This window comes from Podarcis erhardii (assembly GCF_964252035.2).
Source record: "Podarcis erhardii genome assembly, chromosome: 6".
Classification (NCBI taxonomy): domain Eukaryota; kingdom Metazoa; phylum Chordata; class Lepidosauria; order Squamata; family Lacertidae; genus Podarcis; species Podarcis erhardii.
The window spans coordinates 10432384-10452290 of record NC_138510.1 but is presented as its reverse complement, the minus strand read 5'-3'; the positions used below and the strand labels follow the sequence as shown (position 1 = coordinate 10452290).

At 44.0% G+C, this 19907-nt stretch overlaps 1 protein-coding gene and 1 long non-coding RNA gene across 4 annotated transcripts in view; one reads left to right on the top strand and one right to left on the bottom strand.

Moving 5' to 3' along the window:
- The window catches only part of LOC309345225, a 284561-nt gene that overhangs the window by 24518 nt on the left and 240136 nt on the right, over positions 1-19907 (top strand). The gene's annotated exons all lie outside the window — the stretch shown is intronic.
- GATA5 (GATA binding protein 5) overlaps positions 1-19907 on the bottom strand; it is a 52585-nt gene that overhangs the window by 14356 nt on the left and 18322 nt on the right. For 2 of the 3 annotated variants that reach the window (XM_081867978.1, XM_081867979.1), the window contains exon 2: positions 12879-13549. In XM_081867978.1, the coding sequence (XP_081724104.1) occupies positions 12879-13413 (535 nt within the window). In that variant the 5' untranslated portion in view covers positions 13414-13549. Of the gene's footprint in view, positions 1-12878; positions 13550-18898; positions 19292-19907 lie in introns of those variants that run through there. The other variant, XM_081867977.1, reaches the window with a different exon arrangement.

The window sequence follows — 19907 nt, the reverse complement described above, 5'->3', positions numbered from 1 at the left end:
AAATAATTTCAAGGAAGGGTGAACCTCATAGAGGGCATTCCTTACTGCTCTCCTCAAACACAGCCTCGGGGTTATTGTGTGCACAAACATTTGTAAGTCGGGTATAACATTGGACTAAGGGCAGGAAGCCCAATCAGTGTGACCGAGAGACAAAAAATTGACCACTGTGTGTATATATTTAAGACAAGGGACTGTGCTTGGGCCCTGAGAGAGAGAGAGAACCAGTCTGGATGGGTTGTGTCTTAGGTGAGAGCCAAGAGGTTGAGAGATCTTGAAAAGAGAGGTGAGTTGGAAGGAGAAAGAGGCATGAGGTACCATCAGTACTCAATTACAGTATTGCTATCAGTATATATAGAACTTTAGTTGTGATTCCTGCATTGCATTCCTGGACTGGATGACCCTTTGTGTCCCTGACAACTCTACAAGTCTATGATTTGAGAAGTGAACACTTAAAACCAATAGTTTCCACTTCGTATTATTGGAAAAGGTAAAAAAGGTAAAGGACCCCTGGATGGTTAAGTCCAGTCAAAGGCAACTATAGGGTTGCTGTGCCCATCTCGCTTTTCAGATCGAGGGAGCCGGCGTTTGTCCACAGACAGCTTTCTGGGTCATGTGGCCAGCATGACTAAACCACTTAGCTATAGCATATGGAAACACAGTTTACCTTCCCACTGCAGAGGTACCTATTTATCTACTTGCACTGGTATGCTTTCGAACTGCTAGGTTGGCAGAAGCTGGGACAGAGCAATGGGAGCTCACCCCTTCGTGTGGATTCGAACCGCTGACCTTCCAGTTGGCAAGCCCAAGTGGCTCAGTGGTTTAGACCACAGCGCCACCCACATCCCTATTATATCATTGGTATCTTCTTTCAGGTTGCATTTTGTCCCTGCAACTTTCTGTATGGATTGTTTTGGGGTTATGGGTGTGGCTGTGTGTACTGTTGTAGTTTTAACTGTTTTTTCTTTACATGCCTTCCAATGAGAGACAGGATAGAAATACAAACAAAATAGATTGCTAGGATTTCACTGATTTTCACAAAGCTGAGGTGCGTCTAGATTTTGCCCAAGGGGTTTAGGATCAGAGCATTAAAATGATCAAATTTCCAATACTTGTCTCTTTCTTATGTTTTTAAGAGGCAGCCATGTGTCTCCTGAACTAGACAAGTAGAAAAATGATCTACCTCCCCTCCGTTCAGTCCACACACACCCCTTTTCAGTTAATTTCTTGTATTCTTTAATTAGTAATAAATGTATTGTCAATGAAGCAGCCATAACTAATAGCCACTGACATCGGCGGAGACTTGGAGGAGTGTATGGCTTCCATTTGCCCCCAGAAAAATCCTTGCTTTGTGCTGTTTGAATGGACGAGATGAAGTGCGACCCAGCTTGGTTGTAAAAATAAATGATCGGGATGATGTTATTCTAAGATGATAAAAGGGGAGGCGGAGGAGATTGGGAGACTTCCCTGATTTCAATCAAGCAGCGCTGCTTGCTGACTGGTGGCGACAGGCAGACTGGACAAGACCTGCTGGAATGTCTTTGGCTGATGGAGAAGGTTGGGGGATACTGAGGCCTGGGTATCAATCACACCGACAGCTCAGAGCTGACAAATGACAGACTCCGGGTAGAGGTTCGGAGTCAGTTTTACAGCATGACGCCGGCCAAATACTGACCTCGTGATAGGCAAGGACTCCAGAGCCCTGCTCCGATGGAGGGTCAGAGCTAAGCCTTTAGGCACACACATTTGCCCTATGCCTTGCTTTTAGGGCTGCGAGTTTTAAACTGGTAGGTCAAGCCAAGGCTTTTCATTGCTTAAAGGAGTCAGACCCATGTTAAATACCAGCAAAGATTGGTTTCTCTTTCATTCCTTGCAGCAGATACACACCACAGCCAAACCAGGCACAAGAGTTTTAATAGTAAGGATCGACTTAGCTTGTCAGATGGGGGGCAGTAAGTGAAGTCTACCCCTTCCTGGCTTAACCTCACTCATTTATTTATTTTTTAAATGGAAGTCTGCATGCTTGGAGAAGGGCAACGCAATATTTAAGGGAAAGAGGACACTGCAGTTTTCAGGTACTGCACCAAGAATGCCTCACATGCACCTTAGCTACATAGGCTTGGATCATAAGAGGATATAATTTAGAAGGTGCTCTTGACCAAATAAAAAGGGCAGATTCACAGCCGACCTCCACCAATGCACTTTCAGAACTGAATGCCACTGCAATGCATGAAGAGACCATTAAATAAAATAGAGATTGAATCTTATCATCTTAAAATGGAGGTATAGGTACGACAGACACATTTTATCCAGGAGAAAGATAAATATAGGGAATATATAGATATGGGCTGCATCCAGCTAGTGCTTAATCAAGGTGAGCTATGCAATCCTATGCACAGGCAGAAGCAAGTCCTACTATGTTTAATTTACTCCCATCTAAAAGAATGAACTCCTGCCAACCTAGCAGTTCGAAAGCACGTCAAAGTGCAAGTAGATAAATAGGTACCACTCCTGCGGGAAGGTAAATGGTGTTTCCGTGCGCTGCTCTGGTTCGCCAGGAGCAGCTTAGTCATGCTGGCCACATGACCCAGAAGCTGTACGCCGGCTCCCTCGGCCAATAAAGCGAGATGAGCGCTGCAACCCCAGAGTCGGTCACGACTGGACCTAATGGTCAGGGGTCCCTTTACCTTTAAAAGAATGAACAGGGTTGTAGCCTTAAGTCATAATAACTAGAGTGGGGGCCACATGAAGAAGACCAATGCATGTGGTGTTCTTATTGTCATTATTAGTTATTCAGTTTCTTACCTACCCTTCAATACAAGGTCCCTGCAGTTTAAAAATGCAAAGTCAAAATCAATTTAAAACAAATGTCAAGGTATGTATATGAAGAGTGTTAAATGTGCATGCATACTTGAAAGTGAACATATGCTAGTCTACATTTATAAATGGAATTGCATTACATGAAATCCAAAGTATAGGGTGTGTTAACTACACACAAAGATGACTGCCTCTCTGCTGCCATGTGAACAAAGTCACATGCATTTTAGAGAGATGCTCCCTCATTCAGTTGTATTTAGAGATCTAGACACAATGTGGCGTGTTATTCCCCACCAGTTTCAGATTCTATATGTGGTTGGGCTTTTAAACAATTGATGGGCCAAGCAAAGTCAAATTATGTCGAGCATCAGGCAAAGATACATAAAGTGATAGATATGCCCAAAGACTATTTTGCTGATGACACCCACACACCAAGGAAGCCAACCCATTAAGGCTACCCAGAGGAGACGTCTATCATGCCAGTGGAGGCTGGTCCATTAGAGTGAATATGGCACTGCCCCACACCAACCTGAGTCTGCCCCCAGCCAGCCTCCACCTGCCTATCTTATATCTTTCATCCAATCCATAGGGTGGCAGTGCCTGTCACCTTTCTCCTCCTCAGTCTCAATGTTGCTCTGGTAGAACACAGCAGGGAGAAGGATGGGGTCCTGTCGTTGGTTCTGGCTCTCCATCTATTCTTGGACCTTCCTTCAATCTGCCTTACCACTCACCAATGGACTCCAGTCACCAATGCAGGTCACCCAACCCCAACACACAAGAAGCATGCAAAGGAGCTACAAACACACTCCAGTGGTTGCTGGTGCAAGTCCCAACATGGGGACTTTTTGATCTCGCATGAAATGAAGGTGGACAGCTTGATAGTAGCCAGAAACAGGAACCCTGTGGTGCAGTTTGCAAAGCATGTACAGGCATGCTCAGGGGACTTCCAGTTCAAATCTGCACCAGGGAATTCCTCTTCCCTTTCCAGGTTGCAATCATCAAGTTGAAAAGGTGATGGCCAGCAATTGGGTGTCAAGATACACCGTATCCTATGCACTTCCATGGTAAAGTTGTATGGGAAGCTTTTGACACAGGAGTGGCTTTTGTTGTCTTGCCTTTCATTGAAGTCAATGGGAGGGAAATGTCCCATGCCAGAACTGGTGGTATTGCCCAATGATAGGCACATAACCATGTCCTAGAGGCATGATGAAGTATATCACCCAAATTGCTGCATTGCAGCCATGGCATCAGAGGAGTTTGACTGGTGTAGCTGTGATGCCTGTAGATTGTATCTGGTGTTGCAGAAACATAGCCCCAAAACTCCAATACAGTGGTACCTTGGGTTACATACACTTCAGGTTACAGACGCTTCAGGTTACACACAGAAATAGTATCTCGGATTAAGAACTTTGCTTCAGGATGAGAACACAAATTGTGTGGCGGCGGTGCAACAGCAGCAGGAGGCCCCATTAGCTAAAGTGGTGCTTCAGGTTAAGAACAGTTTCAGGTTAAGAACGGACCTCCGGAAATGAATTAAGTACGTAACCAGAGGTACCACTGTACAGGAATGCACCCTTAATCGATAGAGTAAGGTAAAGGTAAAGGTACCCCTGCCCGTACGGGCCAGTCTTGACTGACTCTAGAGCCAGCGCTGTCCGCAGACACTTCCGGGTCATGTGGCCAGCGTGACGAAGCTGCTCCGGCAAACTGGCACCAGAGCAGCACACGGAACGCCGCTTACCTTCCCGCTATAAAGCGGTACCTATTTATCTACTTGCACTTAAGGGTGCTTTCGAACTGCTAGGTGGGCAGGAGCTGGGACCGAACGACGGGAGCTCAACCCGCCACGGGGATTCAAACCGCCGACCATGTGATCGGCAAGTCCTAGGCTCAGGTTTTACCCACAGCGCCACCCGCGTCCCTAATCGATAGAGAGAGGGGTTAAAAATAATTAAAAGGGTTTCTTTGGCTATGTCTGAAGGAAGAGGAAGAACAAGCAAATGGTAGGTCCTCTGTATAGGGAACATGGAGAAATGCTATTGGGTGACAGAGCAACACTGAGGAGGAGAAAACTGACAATTTAAGAAGGGTGTTGACAAGCTGGAATGTGTGCAGAGGAGGGCAACCAAGATGATCAAGGGTCTGGAAACTGAGCCTTATGAGGAATGGTTGAGGGAGTTCAGTATGTTTAGCCTGGAGAAGAGGAGACAGAGAGGAGCTATGATAGCCATCTTCAAATATCTTAAGGGCAGTCACATGCTTGTTTTTTCATGCCCTGGAGGGTAGGACTCAAACCAATGGCTTCAAGTTTCAAGAAAGGAGATTCCAACTAAACATTCGGGGGGGGGGGGACTTTCTGACAGTAAGAGCTGTTCAGCAGTGGAACAGACTCCAATGAGAGGTGATAGACTCTCCTTCCTTGGAGGTTTTCAAGCAAAGGTTGGTTGGCCACCTGTCATGGACACTAGTTTAGATTCCTGCATTGCAGGTGGTTGGACTAGATGACCCTCAGAATCCCTTCAAACTCTTAAGATTCTGTGATCTATTATTTATAAATGAAACATCAGGGACCGCCTTTCCCCCTCTATTCATTTTTGGTTACTGAAATAATGTTCAATTTATTTCAGTATTTATACACTTTATATAAAGCTTCAGTGATAAACCCTTCAGACAATGAGCTCCCATTTCTATACAATAAGTGGCCATTGTTGCAAAGAGGATCTATTTAAAAGTCATTCCACAGGCAACTTCAAAGAAGAGCTGTTCCTATTTCTCTCCCCAGAAGAAATGCCTCGTTTTAAAACAGGTCACTTACTACCTATATGGTTTTGTTTTAGCCCTTTCATTTTTGATAAGTAAAGGACCCCTGAACACTAGGTCCAGTCGTGACCGACTCTGGGGTTGCGGCACTCATCTCGCTTTATTGGCCGAGGGAGCCGGCGTACAGCTTCCGGGTCATGTGGCCAGCATGACTAAGCCACTTCTGGCATACCGGAGCAGCGCACAGAAATGCCGTTTACCTTCCCGCCAGAGTGGTACCTATTTATCTACTTGCACTTTGACGTGCTTTCGAACTGCTGGGTTGGCAGGAGCAGGGACCGAGCAACGGGAGCTCACCCCGTCGCGGGGATTCGAACCGCCGACCTTCTGATTGGCAAGTCCTAGGCTCTGTGGTTTAACCCACAGTGCCACCCGCATCCCTTCATTTTTGATACAGCAACTTAAAAATACACAGATCTGCTGCTCTGTAAAAGGGTTACCTGCTCTGATACGTAGAGATATATTCTATGTTAAAATCATTAAACCAGGGAAACAAACAGAAAGCATTTGGTTTTCAGGTAAATACTGTTGTGTGCACATGTGTCCATACCAGAAAATAGAATACAGTCACCCTCAACTCATTCATGGGAAAGCTTAATTGAATACCACTGGTTTATTTCCAAGTGAAATATGGACCGGGCTTCATATCTTGACATTTAACTCTGGATTGCAATCAAGGGATATGTACTTAGCCAGGCCATTGTAAAAACAAACAAACAAACAAAAGTATCAAGTTCACAAACTGAGAAAACAGTACTGAATGCTTACTATCAAAAGAAACCAACCCTTGCAGCTCATGGAACATTAAGAGCAAACAATGAAGGAGGAATAAGCAAGGCTTAAACAGTTTATGAAAAAGGAATTGCCTCAGTGCTAATTTGTTTCAGTGATGCACAGCATCGCTCTCTCCCAAGGATATTTAGGTAAAGAATAAAGGGACCCCTAACCGTTAAGTCCAGTTGCAGACGACTTTGGGATTGTGGCGCTCATCTCGTTTTACTGACCGAGGGATGCAAATTCAACTGATCCCTCCCACCGTCAATCCCTGTGGATACATTTCACATCACAGAGCAACAGCCCAGTCTTATTATATGTTTACTTCTGAACTTTCACTGAGCTCAGTAGGGTTTACTTCCTGATTAAGGGTGCAATCCTAAATGCACTGGAATGTAAGAACAACTGGAACAAGGATTTGCATTTTGAGTAAATGAACAGAGGACTGCACTGTCGAGAATGCTGATTCTAGTCACTGAGCTATTAGAAGGTATAATGATACATACACGGGGGGAAATGTATTGATTTGATATGAAAATTATAAATATGCTTAACATTTGATATGACTTTTAATATGATTTAGCACCACTATCCAAAGACAAGTCATTTCAAATATCTAAATAATTTAGTTGATCACTTGTTTGATGGAGTTAATCTGTTACAGCTCAACAATTTCGTAACACAATAAAATAAAACCACACACCCCAAACCTCAGTAGACGTATGGCTGTACAAAATGATCAGTAGACTGAATTCTGTAACTTAGATTGCAAAACTGGTACTGACGGGGATGTAAATGTGCTGTGCAGTTTAATGCCATCCACAATATGTCATATTCCAGGTAGACACTCTGAAAATCAACAGTCTTCAGTTATTTATTTCAGCGGTCCTCCTAAGGAATACAATTCATACTTCCAATGACTCTGATCTCTGCAAGCTCAGAAAAGAGAATAATCAAGCGAAAAACTGGTGGTTAAGTTTGAAAGGAGTTGTTAATGACATGCTCCTTTGCAATTTAATATATTGATTTAAACAGCTGAGAAAATTCCAAATGTAAGTAGCAGGGAGGGAAAAGACATGCCATTTTGATACTGATGGAAGTGTAAAGGGACCCAACTTGTTGTTGTTGTTGTTGTTGTTGTTGTTGTTGTTGTTGTTGTTGTTGTTACATTGTGGAAATTCCTTGCAGGTTGAAAATGTTGCATTTTTTCACTTTCATATTCAGAATTATTTCACACCCCGTCCTGGACTCTTCTGCTGAAGATCAGTTTGGAATTTAAGGAAATAATGTACACAAATAGTACATAGAATTTCAGCCTACTAGCCCCACAGAATTAAGTTCAACTCACTTCTTATGTGCTTATTCGAAAGCAAATTCCACTTTTAGGGAATTTGTGTTCAGGGATCTACTCCCAGATCACCTAGGCACAGGATTAATAGTCTTATTGCCTACTAAACACCCATATTATTATTTTGTAAATCCTAAACTGCAAGCCTGAACCTCCATACTTTTTTTGGGGGGGGGATGCAGATTAATACTGCAATCAATTAAACTTATTTCAAAGTAAAAAACAAAATCCAGTGGTTTAATTACGGCTGCAGTCTTCTGATCACTTACTTGAGAGTAAATCCCATTGAAGACAGTGGGATTTCTGAATAAAAATGCACAGGACCTGTCTAAACTACAAGTTGCAGCTCCTAAATACAAAAACAATGCCTTTTGGAAATCCAAGAATATTTCCTGATATGCTAGGGAGACCTGGTTCCGTGGGTTTTGCAAAATCCAGCTGAACTGAAAGGGCAGCGGCGAAGTCACTTCGCAAAGGGCTCTTTGCTTGCTTCTTTTATTCGAATGCGAAAATATTTCCAGCGATGAAAAGTAGGTGAAAGGCAGTGTTTAGAACGGCGTTCCCCGGTGCGGGGGGTGGGATTTGGGTCACAACCCCCAAATTTTACTCCCGAAGCCTTTCCGTTCACTCTGGCGGTGGGACTCAAGGTTAAAGCACTTTTTCTCCTTTTAAGAGTCGAGCACTAATTCTGCTTTGTTCTTAGGATAAAGATAAAGGGCGGAGAAAAGCAGAGACAGGGCCATCCAACCAAGATAACAAAAGATTAAGTCGTCTTTCAAAAGGATTCAAAAGGGACTTCGGAACAAACATAAAGCCCAAATGAAGGGGCAGTTGCAGGAGCCAGATCGAGGCGGGTTTTATTAACCAAGCGCCTGCTTAAGAAAGTGCCCTTGGTTGAGATTCTTTTCTGTTTCTGTTTCTTTCTTTTCTTTTTGTAAAAAAAGCAGTGTGAACCCAAAGCGAAGCGAAGCGAAGCGAAGCGGCTTTGATGGTCCTATGGCTGGGCGATTTTGAGCGGGTGTTGATGGATGGTGCCACGGCGCACGTAGCCGGGGAGGGCGAGAGATTTGTTTGGGCGAAGGCGAATTAGGAGCCTTGGAGTCTGTTCAGATCTCAACTCATTTACCCCAATAAATTACTTTTAAAAGGCGAAACGGCTGTAAATCTGCTCACCTCATTTAAACACCAAACAGCGTCACCTCTGAAAGCTGCACAACATGGATATTGTGGAGGGAGGCAGATTACTCCGGGCGCCCGAAACCACCGCTGTTATTTCTGACTCCATGGGGAAAGTGTAACCCCGTGGCTCTTTCATAGCCTATATGTGACTATAGAAAGGCTATTCACCAAGGCAGCTTTTGGAAGGGCGCGACAACAAAAAAATATTTTCCCTTCTGAAGTTTCGCAAGGAAGGGTTTGGGAAGAGAGAGAAGGGTTTGGGAAGGAACGAATCACGGCCAAATCGAGGGCTGGTTGTGGAATGGAATGTCAGAATCTTCTGCCTGCTTACTTAAGAGGAAGCCTAGCTGAATTCAGCGGAACTACAGTCAAGTAAACATGCATAGGCTACAAGGCATCAAGGTACAGATATAAAAGTTCTTGCATGTGTTTTGGAGACTAGCCCCATTTTCCGTTGTCAATCTTCCCTTGTCAGTCACTCTTCTTGCAACTTCAAGCATTAAACTTTGAGCCATAATCCAATTCAGTAGAAACACCCACCAATTTAAAACTGGAATTCAGACCCCTGTTTTGAAATGATTCTTTTAAAGCGACAGATAAAATCTCAGGGAACTGGATTTTTAAGTCAAATGTCCAAAGAACAGAAGATGGTCCTATTTTTAATCTGAAAACTTCCCTTCATTTGAAGAGTACCATCTCTTTCTTTTTTATGTTAACAGGTGACAGCTAACGAGAAATGTTATCAGAAAGTCAAAATTCTCACCCAGCACCATGTTACTACAACTACAGCCCTTCCAAAATATTCCCAGGAGAAAAACCAATTGCCTCCCAGCCCAATGGGACAATATGCTATTATCCTAACATATGCTGCAATGGCATATAAAATAGTTGATAGCATAGTGCTAGTCCCCATGCTAAATCAAGACTTCCCAATTCCATTCTGAAATCCCCTACCGATGAAAATTGATGGAAAACTCACTGGAGTGAGTTCATTCAAAAGAAATAAGAGATGTGCACACTTACACACACCCACACAGACCCAATCCATGTGCAAAGCAAAGCAAGGCCAAAGTTTGATATAGATGAGCATTTGACCCCAGAATTCCTTCCCATTCGCGCTGCTCTTGATAGGGGTAAAGATCTAAGAGCAATATGCTGATGAGGCACAGGGAACACTCCATCCCTAGTTCAGATCTGGAAGTCATGAACTCAGAAGCAGACTTGGGGGCAAGTCAGCGCCAACTCACTTCCAAATGAACATTGACTTCAGGCTAGACCAGTGGTGTGCAGTGAAATTTTCCGCAGGGGAACAGTAAGGCCAGAGGCACCAGCTTGCAGGGGCGATGGGGTGGGGGAGTCACACACTCCAGGCCTCTGACAAGTTACTGCAGCCCTCCTGCCTCCTTCCCAAAACCAGGAAGGTGAAGGGAGAGCTCTTGGACCCTGTTGGAGCATCATGCCTCCCTCCCTGAGCCAGGCAGAAGCTTCCCAGGCTTTAGGAAGGAGGCGCCAGGCTTTGATAATTTAATTTACCAGGAACATTTAGAGGACTAGTCTAGTCCCCCTGGTCCACTTGACTGCACACCATTGGGCTAGATCCTGCACTCTCAGTCTCATGTCAGCTCCATTGCTATCTGCATTCGTACAAATACTTCAGAAGTGCTGTGAACATTTGATACAATGTAGTGTGACAATACAGAGCGTTGCCATCAAAGCCTTTTCTCCCTCTTGGAGGCAGTTTTACACACACACACACACACACAGAGAGAGAGAGAGAGAGAGAGAATAGAAGTCACTTTGCCTAGGAAACGGCATAACACCTGAACAGATATATAACGACACAGAGCAATTGCACATTGAGCAAAAATGCACCTAGGTTTATGAATATATTGAAAGCTACTGCCAGCCAAAATATATCCAGCACTCAAGTGCTTACTGAGAGACAAGCAGATGAATTCATTGCCTGAAACAATCTACGTTGCTCCTTCCCATATAGGGCATGAAAAATATCCAAGTGTTTTTTTTTCAAGTTCCTTTGCATCTGAGCACTAACTACAGCGATCAGGCACATATTCTAAACCGAAGGGTTCCCATATATTGCCTGTCTGCAGCCACACCAAGGACAGAATTTGGCTTCCAAAGCCATGTCCCAGGCACACAAAACCCCCAAAATAGTTTTTACCATTTCCAAACCAAGACAGCATTTGCTGGAGATTCTTGAATGCTAGGGTGTGGGGAGGATTTGTCTTGGCCAAAGTTTCCATTCTTCTAATATTCCATGGTTGCTACATCTCATCCCTCTCTCCAGTGCCCCCATTTACAACACTACCTCTAGCAGATTATTCCATAAAGGGAGACTTAGCATTTTTAAAATGAATGATGTAGTTATGCATGCACCCACATAAAACAAAACAAAACTCCGGGACAAACTTTGAAGCCAATTTCAAACCAGCTTAAGAACACCAAGAGAGCCATCAATCTAGTCCAGCTTTCTGTTTTCAACAGTGTTGACTCAAATGCCTTCTTGCCTTGGCTTGGCTTTCAGATGCACCAATGGTAGCCATCATAGCCAATGTCTCTCAGACACCTCTTGGAAGCTGCTTCTTAAATAATCCCCTTTTCACAGACCTATAATTTCCAGCCGACCTTAGAAGAGAACCAATTACGAATCAACTAGATACTGGTTTCAATACAGCATTAAAGCACTCTTAGGCCATGGGTGGTGAATTTCTGCCCCTCTGAATGTTGATGGACTCCAGCTCCCATCATCCCTCATCCTCTGGCCATGCTGGCTGGGTCTGATGGGAGTTTGAGTCTGAAAAGATCTAGAGGATCCCTGCCTTTGACTACATGTACATTTTGACTCAAAGGGGATTTACAGAATTTTACAGGTTCTGGAACTGGGGTAGGTTTGCTTATGACAAATTAAGACCAGAGACAGATTGTAGGTCAAACAGACATGTACTGAACACAGTGTGATACACTCAACATAGTCCTTGTTTGCATAGAATGCCAAGTCAAACCATGGTTTAGTATGAACATGCAGGCTTCTGGAAAGGAGATAGTGATTGTTTTGAGCTTCCAGTCATTCTGCTGCTGCATCGAGTGAAACCATGGTTTGGCTTAGCTGCATGTTGGCTGAACCCAAGCTTGTGGTTTAACACTCCCAGGCAAACCAGAAGGGCAGATTTTGGTTACAGCTCATGGTTTATCAGAAGTGAGGTGAACCACAACCCTGGGATTGGATGATGCACTAAGCCAAACCATGGCTTCAGTCAGTGCAAGGCAGAAACAGAACGGCCCGAGGAGAAGCAAAACAACTCTGGCTGACACTCTGGGAGCCTGTGTGCTTCCTCATTCATGTTATGATACCACCATTCAGCTTCACGTTATGCATGAACCGGGCCATAGACCACACACTTCTTTAACATTCATTGACAGGTTTTGCGGACTTTCATGGTGCTTTTAAAGCAACTGCTTTAATGATAAATTCTGGACAAAAGAAATGGGTGATAAGGCCTCCATCATAATGCCCTCAGGTCTGAATAAAGTGTCCTACCAGGGATCAAAAGGCCCTCAATAGCAGAGAACCATGTGCTCTTGGAATGGCTCCTGAGAGTTGGACTGGATGACCCTTTGGGTCTCTTCATGGGTGTAGCCAGGATTTATGTTATGGGGTGGGGCAGGACACCCACCTGTTAACATTCTCTGTCTGGCTCTGTCCAGCAGATTCGGAATGAAATGTCTCAACGACCGTTGTTTTAAATTACTTTCTTTTGACCCCAAGTGCTCAGAAAAACCTGCCAAAAATCTTTCTACTTTTAGTGAAGCATCTTTACTTATTTACTTGATTTAGGGGCCCAGCTGTCCCCCTTGCCCCCTAGCTATGCCCATGGGTCTCTTCCGACTCTACAATTCTATTAGTGGGAGATATGCTACATACCAAATGTGGGTCTCCGTCCAGGCAAGCCCCCCTGTCGTGTCTGAAGGCTGTGCAAGACGCTGCTCTCAAAGTGTCCCGCAGTCCAAGATGGCGGTATCTCCGCAGAGCTGACGTAAGCCCCGGGATAAGGGCTGGAGTAGGAGCCATTGACCGAGCGCACCAGAGCATTGCCATACTGGTCGCGCCCCCCAGTGCCCAGCAACAAGGGGCTCTGGTAGCCTGCCTCTCGTCCGGCACCGCTACCGCCAGGGGGGCTGTGAGAGTAGGAGAAGCCCGGCGGTGCATGAGGGCTGCTGCCATTGAAGTGCGAGGCCTCTGCGCTGGCCGGCTGTGCCCATCCTGGGTGGCTGCTCAGGGGGTGGCCCTGGTGGGCAGATTCGCAGCTCTGCAGGTAAGGCAGACTCTGGAGCATGGAAGGCATGCGGCTGGTGGGAACGTAGACGGCCGGGCTGGCTGGCGAGTGCAGGAAGTTGCTGGAGTCATGGGAGTATGCCGATTGGCCAGGGTTGGGGGCAAGAGTTAAGCTCTGGTACATTTTGTATCCTTCAAGGCAGGAGCAGCGCAACTGGTGGGGCACAAACAAGGCAGCTGGACGGCAAGGGTCGGAGGTTTGACATGAAGAACTTCTCTAATCCTCCCTGGCCGATACAACTGAAGCAGCTTTCAGGCACCTGGAACACAGGAGAGAGGAGAAATAAAGAGATGCTTTTGAGTCCTGTATCTTGGCTCCTTTTAGCAAATGGCAAGTTGCTTCATCCAGCCTTTTCCTTTCCCCCTCTTTTGCTCATCTGTCAGTTACATAAAAGAAATCATTCAAAACATTCACTCTACGGTAACATCCAGCTGTTCTGCTATCTGCTAAGCAATATTGACCCAATCTTCAGACCCAAATGTCTCAAATTCATTCATTTTCCTTTGCACATAAAAAGTTCAAAAGGGGTTCTCTAATTATTATTAGTAGTAAATGTGAACAATGATTTTTCTCTAATCAAACATATCCATTTTGCTTCCTGTAGCTTCCATCCCTGCCCTAAAAAACTTAGCAAGATTGGTTTGAACATCACAGCAAAGATCAGAAGGAAGACTGGAAGTCACATCATTTGAAATTTGGAGTGTTCAACATTTTTTTAAAAAAAAATTGCTCACATGTTTTAACAGCAGCTTTACTGTCAAAGATCATCAGTTAGTAAAATGTCTCCTAAAAAAAACTTATTTAACTGGAGATTATTATTATTATTTTTTGCATCAATGACTTGAAAAGGGCTGGTAAATATAAAGAGGCAGCACATTTCCATTTCCATAACCTAGCCTATTCTCATATTATTATTTTTTGCCCTTTCTCTAACTAGGTCAGGGTAGCAACCATGCAGGTACCCCATTGCTGTTGCCATTTTTAAATTATGAAATGTACAACTTTGGTGTTCAGCAAGGGCAGCATAAAGCTAAGGAAATATAAGCTATACAATTAAGGGAAAAGTAAGATCTTCACAATATCCCCGTGAGGTACAAGGCAAAGGGATGGACAACTCTGTCCTGGACACCAGCCCGCCAGTTCTGCTGTGGTTGAAGCACTTTTAACAATCAGAAGCCAGAGGAGAGACATTTGCAGCTCACTGATGCCCTCCATCCATGTATATTTGGAAGTAAGGCCCACAGAGTTCAAAAAGGCTTGCTCCCAAGAAAGTCTGCAAAGGATTGCATTCTCAGATCTGGACCCTGGTGCAGCTCGCAAGCCACTAAACATCAAACTCATGTAGATTCCAGTTGTCCCTATACTACACACCCCCAGTGTATAAGCAACACTATGGTGACTTAAGTTTCTTTATGCCTACCCAGCATTATCCCACTGAGCCCCATAGGGTTATGTTGCAATGAATGAGTTGAGGATTACAGCCTGCATCTGTAGTCTGACAGACGGAAAGAGAAGTGGAACAATTGGCTATTTTTAAAAGTATTTTACAAACAATACAAGAATGCATTGTTTGTGCCCTAAAAGCAAATTCTTTTGAGAGGCTACATGGAATTTAGACCCACCCATGTCAGTGGTGCTGATCCCCTAGCAAGTGTGCATTGCAGTCTCCAAGCAAACTTCCCGACAGGGCCTTACACAGGGAGCCAGTGGCAGAGAACTCAAGCATACTCATTTTGTGGTAGTCCTATCACCCTCATAAGAACAGCCTCCAGGATCAGGCCAATGGCCCTTCTCATCCAGCACCCTGTTTTCACAGTGGCCAACCAGATGTCTATGAGAGGCCCAAAAGCAGAATCTGAGTACCACAGCAGTTGGTTTACTCTAGAAGTAGTAGCTGAATCCACTTTGAGATCCTCTAGCGATTAGTAATTGAAATATTACTGAGCTGCAGCCAACTAAGTCCTACTCCAAGCAGATTCATTGAAGAGTCTCGTGGCATCTTCAAGGCTAACAAATTCACTGTGACATAAGCTTTCAAGGACAGGGGATCCACTTCACATGCCACCCAGCAGGAATTTGCTATATTCAGAAGTTGTGAATTGAAGCATAACAGCATTCTGACTTTAAGTGATTTATTTTTTATTTGCAGGGGCAGAAATATAATTTATGAACAGAAAGTCACATGGAACCCATTGGAGGCTCAAAAATGACACTGTTAACCAGATGAAATATCCTCTTCATCTGTGAGTGAACTGATCCATCTATTACAAATTAACCAAGAGCCAGAGGCGTCATCCAGATAAGGTTCTTCCTTGCCACCAAGTTGAAAAGCTAATCTCTTACATATACTTCTGGTGAGCATGGGGAACACATTTGCATGAAATGTGTCCAACTAAAATAATTAAGCATAAAGTGGTGCTCTTGGGGGGGGGGGCATATATATCATAAGCACTACCATATTACAGTAACTTCCCCTAAACCCCCAGAATAGAACAGACTACCAAAATGAAACAAAAAGCAGTACAATCCTCTGCATGTTTATTGTTAATGATAATTAATTAATTTTTATAACTCCACCCAAAGGAGCTCAGCTTACCATCTGCTAGGAATGCAAAGGATTAAAGCCCCTTACACACACACACACACACACGGCCGAAAGCTTCAGAATAAGGAAGAGAAACACTTAGTACACAAATAACATGTGGAATTTACACCCAGATGATGTTGTGATGGCCACCAACTTTGGGAAAAGAATATATATATATATATATATATATATATATATATATATATATATATATATGGAGGACATTTAAAACTAAAATACAATGAGCGATAAGTGCTTAAGGGACACCAGGAATCTATTCAGAAGTAAATTGCTTTTGGAAGGCCAGGTTCCAGGAAGGAGCAACAAGGAGAGGCCAGACAGAGCATCAAGAACCATCCAGCTGGCTATGGTCAAAAACAGAACGGACTTTTGGTCTCATTTGGCTGCCCTTATTAGGCCAGTGGATTGTGTGTTAACTGATGCCGCAGCCTCCAAGTTCATTTATGGTACACCCCGGTCCTGAAAGCGCTGTCAGGGTTAAGTTGCATCGTCCCAGATGGATAATGAAGCCCGTTTAGAACCACATTGCCCGGTTGTGGTGAATACACTGTGCCGATATAAATGCAAGCCATAAATAGGATACTTTCTGTGCGCTGAACTACATCCGAAAGCTCAGCCTATAATATTTAGACAGAAAGTTAGCAGCTTAACAGGATACACTGCAACACAGTCGCTCTTAACTGAGTTTGGAATTGGGCTAAGGACTAACAATTAATCCTGCATGCTCCCAGCATCCACAGTAGATTTTTGTCCTAATCATCACATATATGTGTAAATAAGTCCCACTTCTTTGAAAAGAACCAGGTTCCAGGTAAGTGGATGTAGATTTTTTTGTCCTCAAAGGGGTTATCATCTGGTGTCAGAGTTTGCCACCATAGATGTAGTAACAAATTGCATTTAAAAAATAAATATTAGTAATATTACTGCTGCTAAGACTATTTGCAGATGATCCCCCCCTTTTTAATTGTTTTTATTAAGGATTTTCTTGGGTTATGATTTCTATGCCAGTCTACTCAGAAGCAGGGCCTAAATTCAATTAGTTGGCTCCCATTGAACTGCAGTTCATGCTCCATGCCATTTACAAGGAAAAAAGTTGTGCCGAATTTGGTGAGCCATTTTTGGACCCAGAACTTTGGAAGGAAAACCCAAGTGTTATAATCTAGGGGTTCATAGTTTTTCTTCTTTCTTGGAACACTCTTGAATTATTTGTCCTCTCTCCCCTGCCCATAATGGTTTGGATAATTCGGATCTGTGAAAGCTCTCCCCAAAATTACACTACTATCCTAATAGCCACTTGCCACCCTAATGACAATTTTGAGGGAGAAAACCAAAAGCACTAAATCCACTTCCACGAAGATGGCATTAAAATACAGACTTTCAAACCAACCCCAAAACCTCATCCCAGATATAAAAGCAACACTCTGCTAGAACATTTCAGAGAGCTAGCAATGAGTTAAGAGTGCTGGACTAGGAATTGCCCGAGGTGAGGGTGGACTGTGTTCAAATTCCACTCAGCCAAAAAACTACTTTAGTGACCTTGGAAATGGGTGCTTAACCTATGGCTCTTTTTAAAGTTTCAAAAAGTAAATAAAGAAATAAAGTTAGTTGAAGGATGAGGAGGTGAAGAAACATAGAATAAGTACAGTCCTCTGAATGTTTACATGGAAGCAAATAATTCAGCTGTTGTCCAAAAATAAATAAATTGGAAAAATGCGTAAAATGAAAATAGTAGAAACCCTTTTGAAGAGTTCAGTAGGAAATCCAGATCTCTGATCCATCACATATTCAAAAAATATATATAGGAAGCCCCCATGCCTTGCAAATTAACACTGCAGTTGGAGGGCACCAGTATTTTAATTTCACTAAAACAATTTTATGCAAAACAAAATAGCAGCAAACTCTCTGACGTAGTTAGCGGGTTTTGGCTGCTGAAACACAGGGACCAAAGCAGGACGAGTTACTACGGAAGGCCGACTTAAACCTACACCTATAAGCTTTTACTCCAAAATAAGCCTCTGGTCTTAAGCAGCTCGTGTGGCTGCGACCTCGGTTGCAGTCCCATTCACTCGGAAGTAAAGGCTGTCGCGGAAATTAAATGGGATTTCCAGTGCGCCAACCTCGCTTTGAGAGGATCTCTCGAACAGATTTAAGTTTATTTCCAACTTCGGTGCCCTACGCAGGTTTCCTTGCGGAAACAAGAATTCCCCCGATTAGTTTCGAGGATTAGAATCCCACTGACTTCAGAAGAACTTACTTCCGAGTAAAGCATAGCTTGGCTCCATGTTTACTAGGAAGTAAAATAAAAATTCGAGGAAGAAGCTGAACACGCTGAATTCCAACTCAGAATTAAGCGGTTCACGATAGCATGATTTACTCCGAAGTCAGTCCAGCTGCGCTTAACTCCGAATTAAAACTCGAACAGGATTTGCAAGATCAGATTGCAATGTTTTGGGGTTGCTGCTGTCTTGTTTTGGTTTTGGTTTTTTTTTTTTTTGCACGGATACATGCAAAGGTTCTAAAAGAAGAAAAAGCCATTAATGCTAAAATAGGACGTAAAAATATCCAATGTATTTGGCTTTTAGGATTCGGGTGGACCCAAGGAGAGCAAGTTCAGTAAAGGGGATCGGTGGCGGCGGCGAGATAGATCCCCTGCAAGATCTAATAGGGAAAAGGAATTTGCTTCCTAGGCCCATCCTATATAACCAATCCTCTCGTTAAACAGGGCGGAGGGGCGCGTCTTTTCCCTATCTGTTCTGCTGTAGGAAAACATTATCTGAACAGGGTTCCCCCACCCTTACAAAAAAAAAAAAAGATAAAAAGATGGGGGAATTAATCAGGAAACTCGTAAATCACAGACACGGTTATCAATAGTAGGTCTTTGCAAAGCTAATAGAGTCGCCCCCCCCCCACCGTTCCCTTTTCCACTTCTCCGAGTGTGGCATTATCTGGGAAGATAAGCCCAGCTTGCACGAGAGATAATTTAGAGAGTGGGATACTTACGATGGAGCAGGCAAACTTCTGAGTTGAGACGATTCGAAACAAAGTATAAGAATTTTTTAAAAAAATCCAAAAGGGGGAAAAATCCCAGGAAAAAAGGAAAAGGGTTTGCGCGTATAAAGGGAGTCTAATCCCAGTATCTCCCCACCCCACCCCCTAAAAAAAAAAAAAAATGCAAAAGGGGTTCTTGCTCAGCAGCCCATTCCTTTGAAGCGCGGCTCTGCTGCGTCGCCGCTGCTCCGGCTGCGCCTCTTATCTCTGATCCGCCGCGCTGATAGCTGCTGGGGACCCGGGCTCGCCTATCGCGCCTGGGAGACGAGCTCCTCTCTCGCCTAATCTCGGCCTTAAAGTGATTCCCTTCATCTGCGGCTCGGCCCCTTTACGGCGGGGGGGGGGGGGAGAGGGGGGCCGTGTCACGTGACCGCCCCCCCACCTCCTGGCAAGCTGGAGAAAGAGAGAGGCTTGTAGGGCAAGGTTGGGTGGCGACCATTTAAAAAAGGAGGAGGAAGAAAAGTTAGGGAGAATTCCCTGCCCCGAAACCAGAAAGTAACTTCAGGGAATTTTTTAATTTATATTTCTATTTTTTTAAAAGCAGGGTATGGTTTTCTCTTGCGTTGCCAAGGCCTCTTGATTTCTCCCTCGATTATTTCCTTTCCAGAGCTGCCTCCCCGGCTGGCAGAGAAAGTCGTGCGTGCTTGTGAATATACATGAAAGCACATCTCCACCCGCCTCGCCCAAAGAAGCGCAAGAACTGTAGTTTGTTCAGGGTGCCCGGAATGGGGAAAACTATAGTTCCCATGGTTCTTCCTTTTATATATATATAAAAGGGGAGAAATTGGCTTTTAAATGTCTGGTGTGCGTGGAGGTTACTTGATAGACTGGATTGCCAATCGGCTACCTCCCCACCACGAAAGGAGGGAGGAAAAGACCTAGTTACGTTTTTGATAGCATTTTTAAGACGGATTGCTTCGGAATTGTGGCCTCTGATGTCACCTCCAGCTTCGATGAGAAT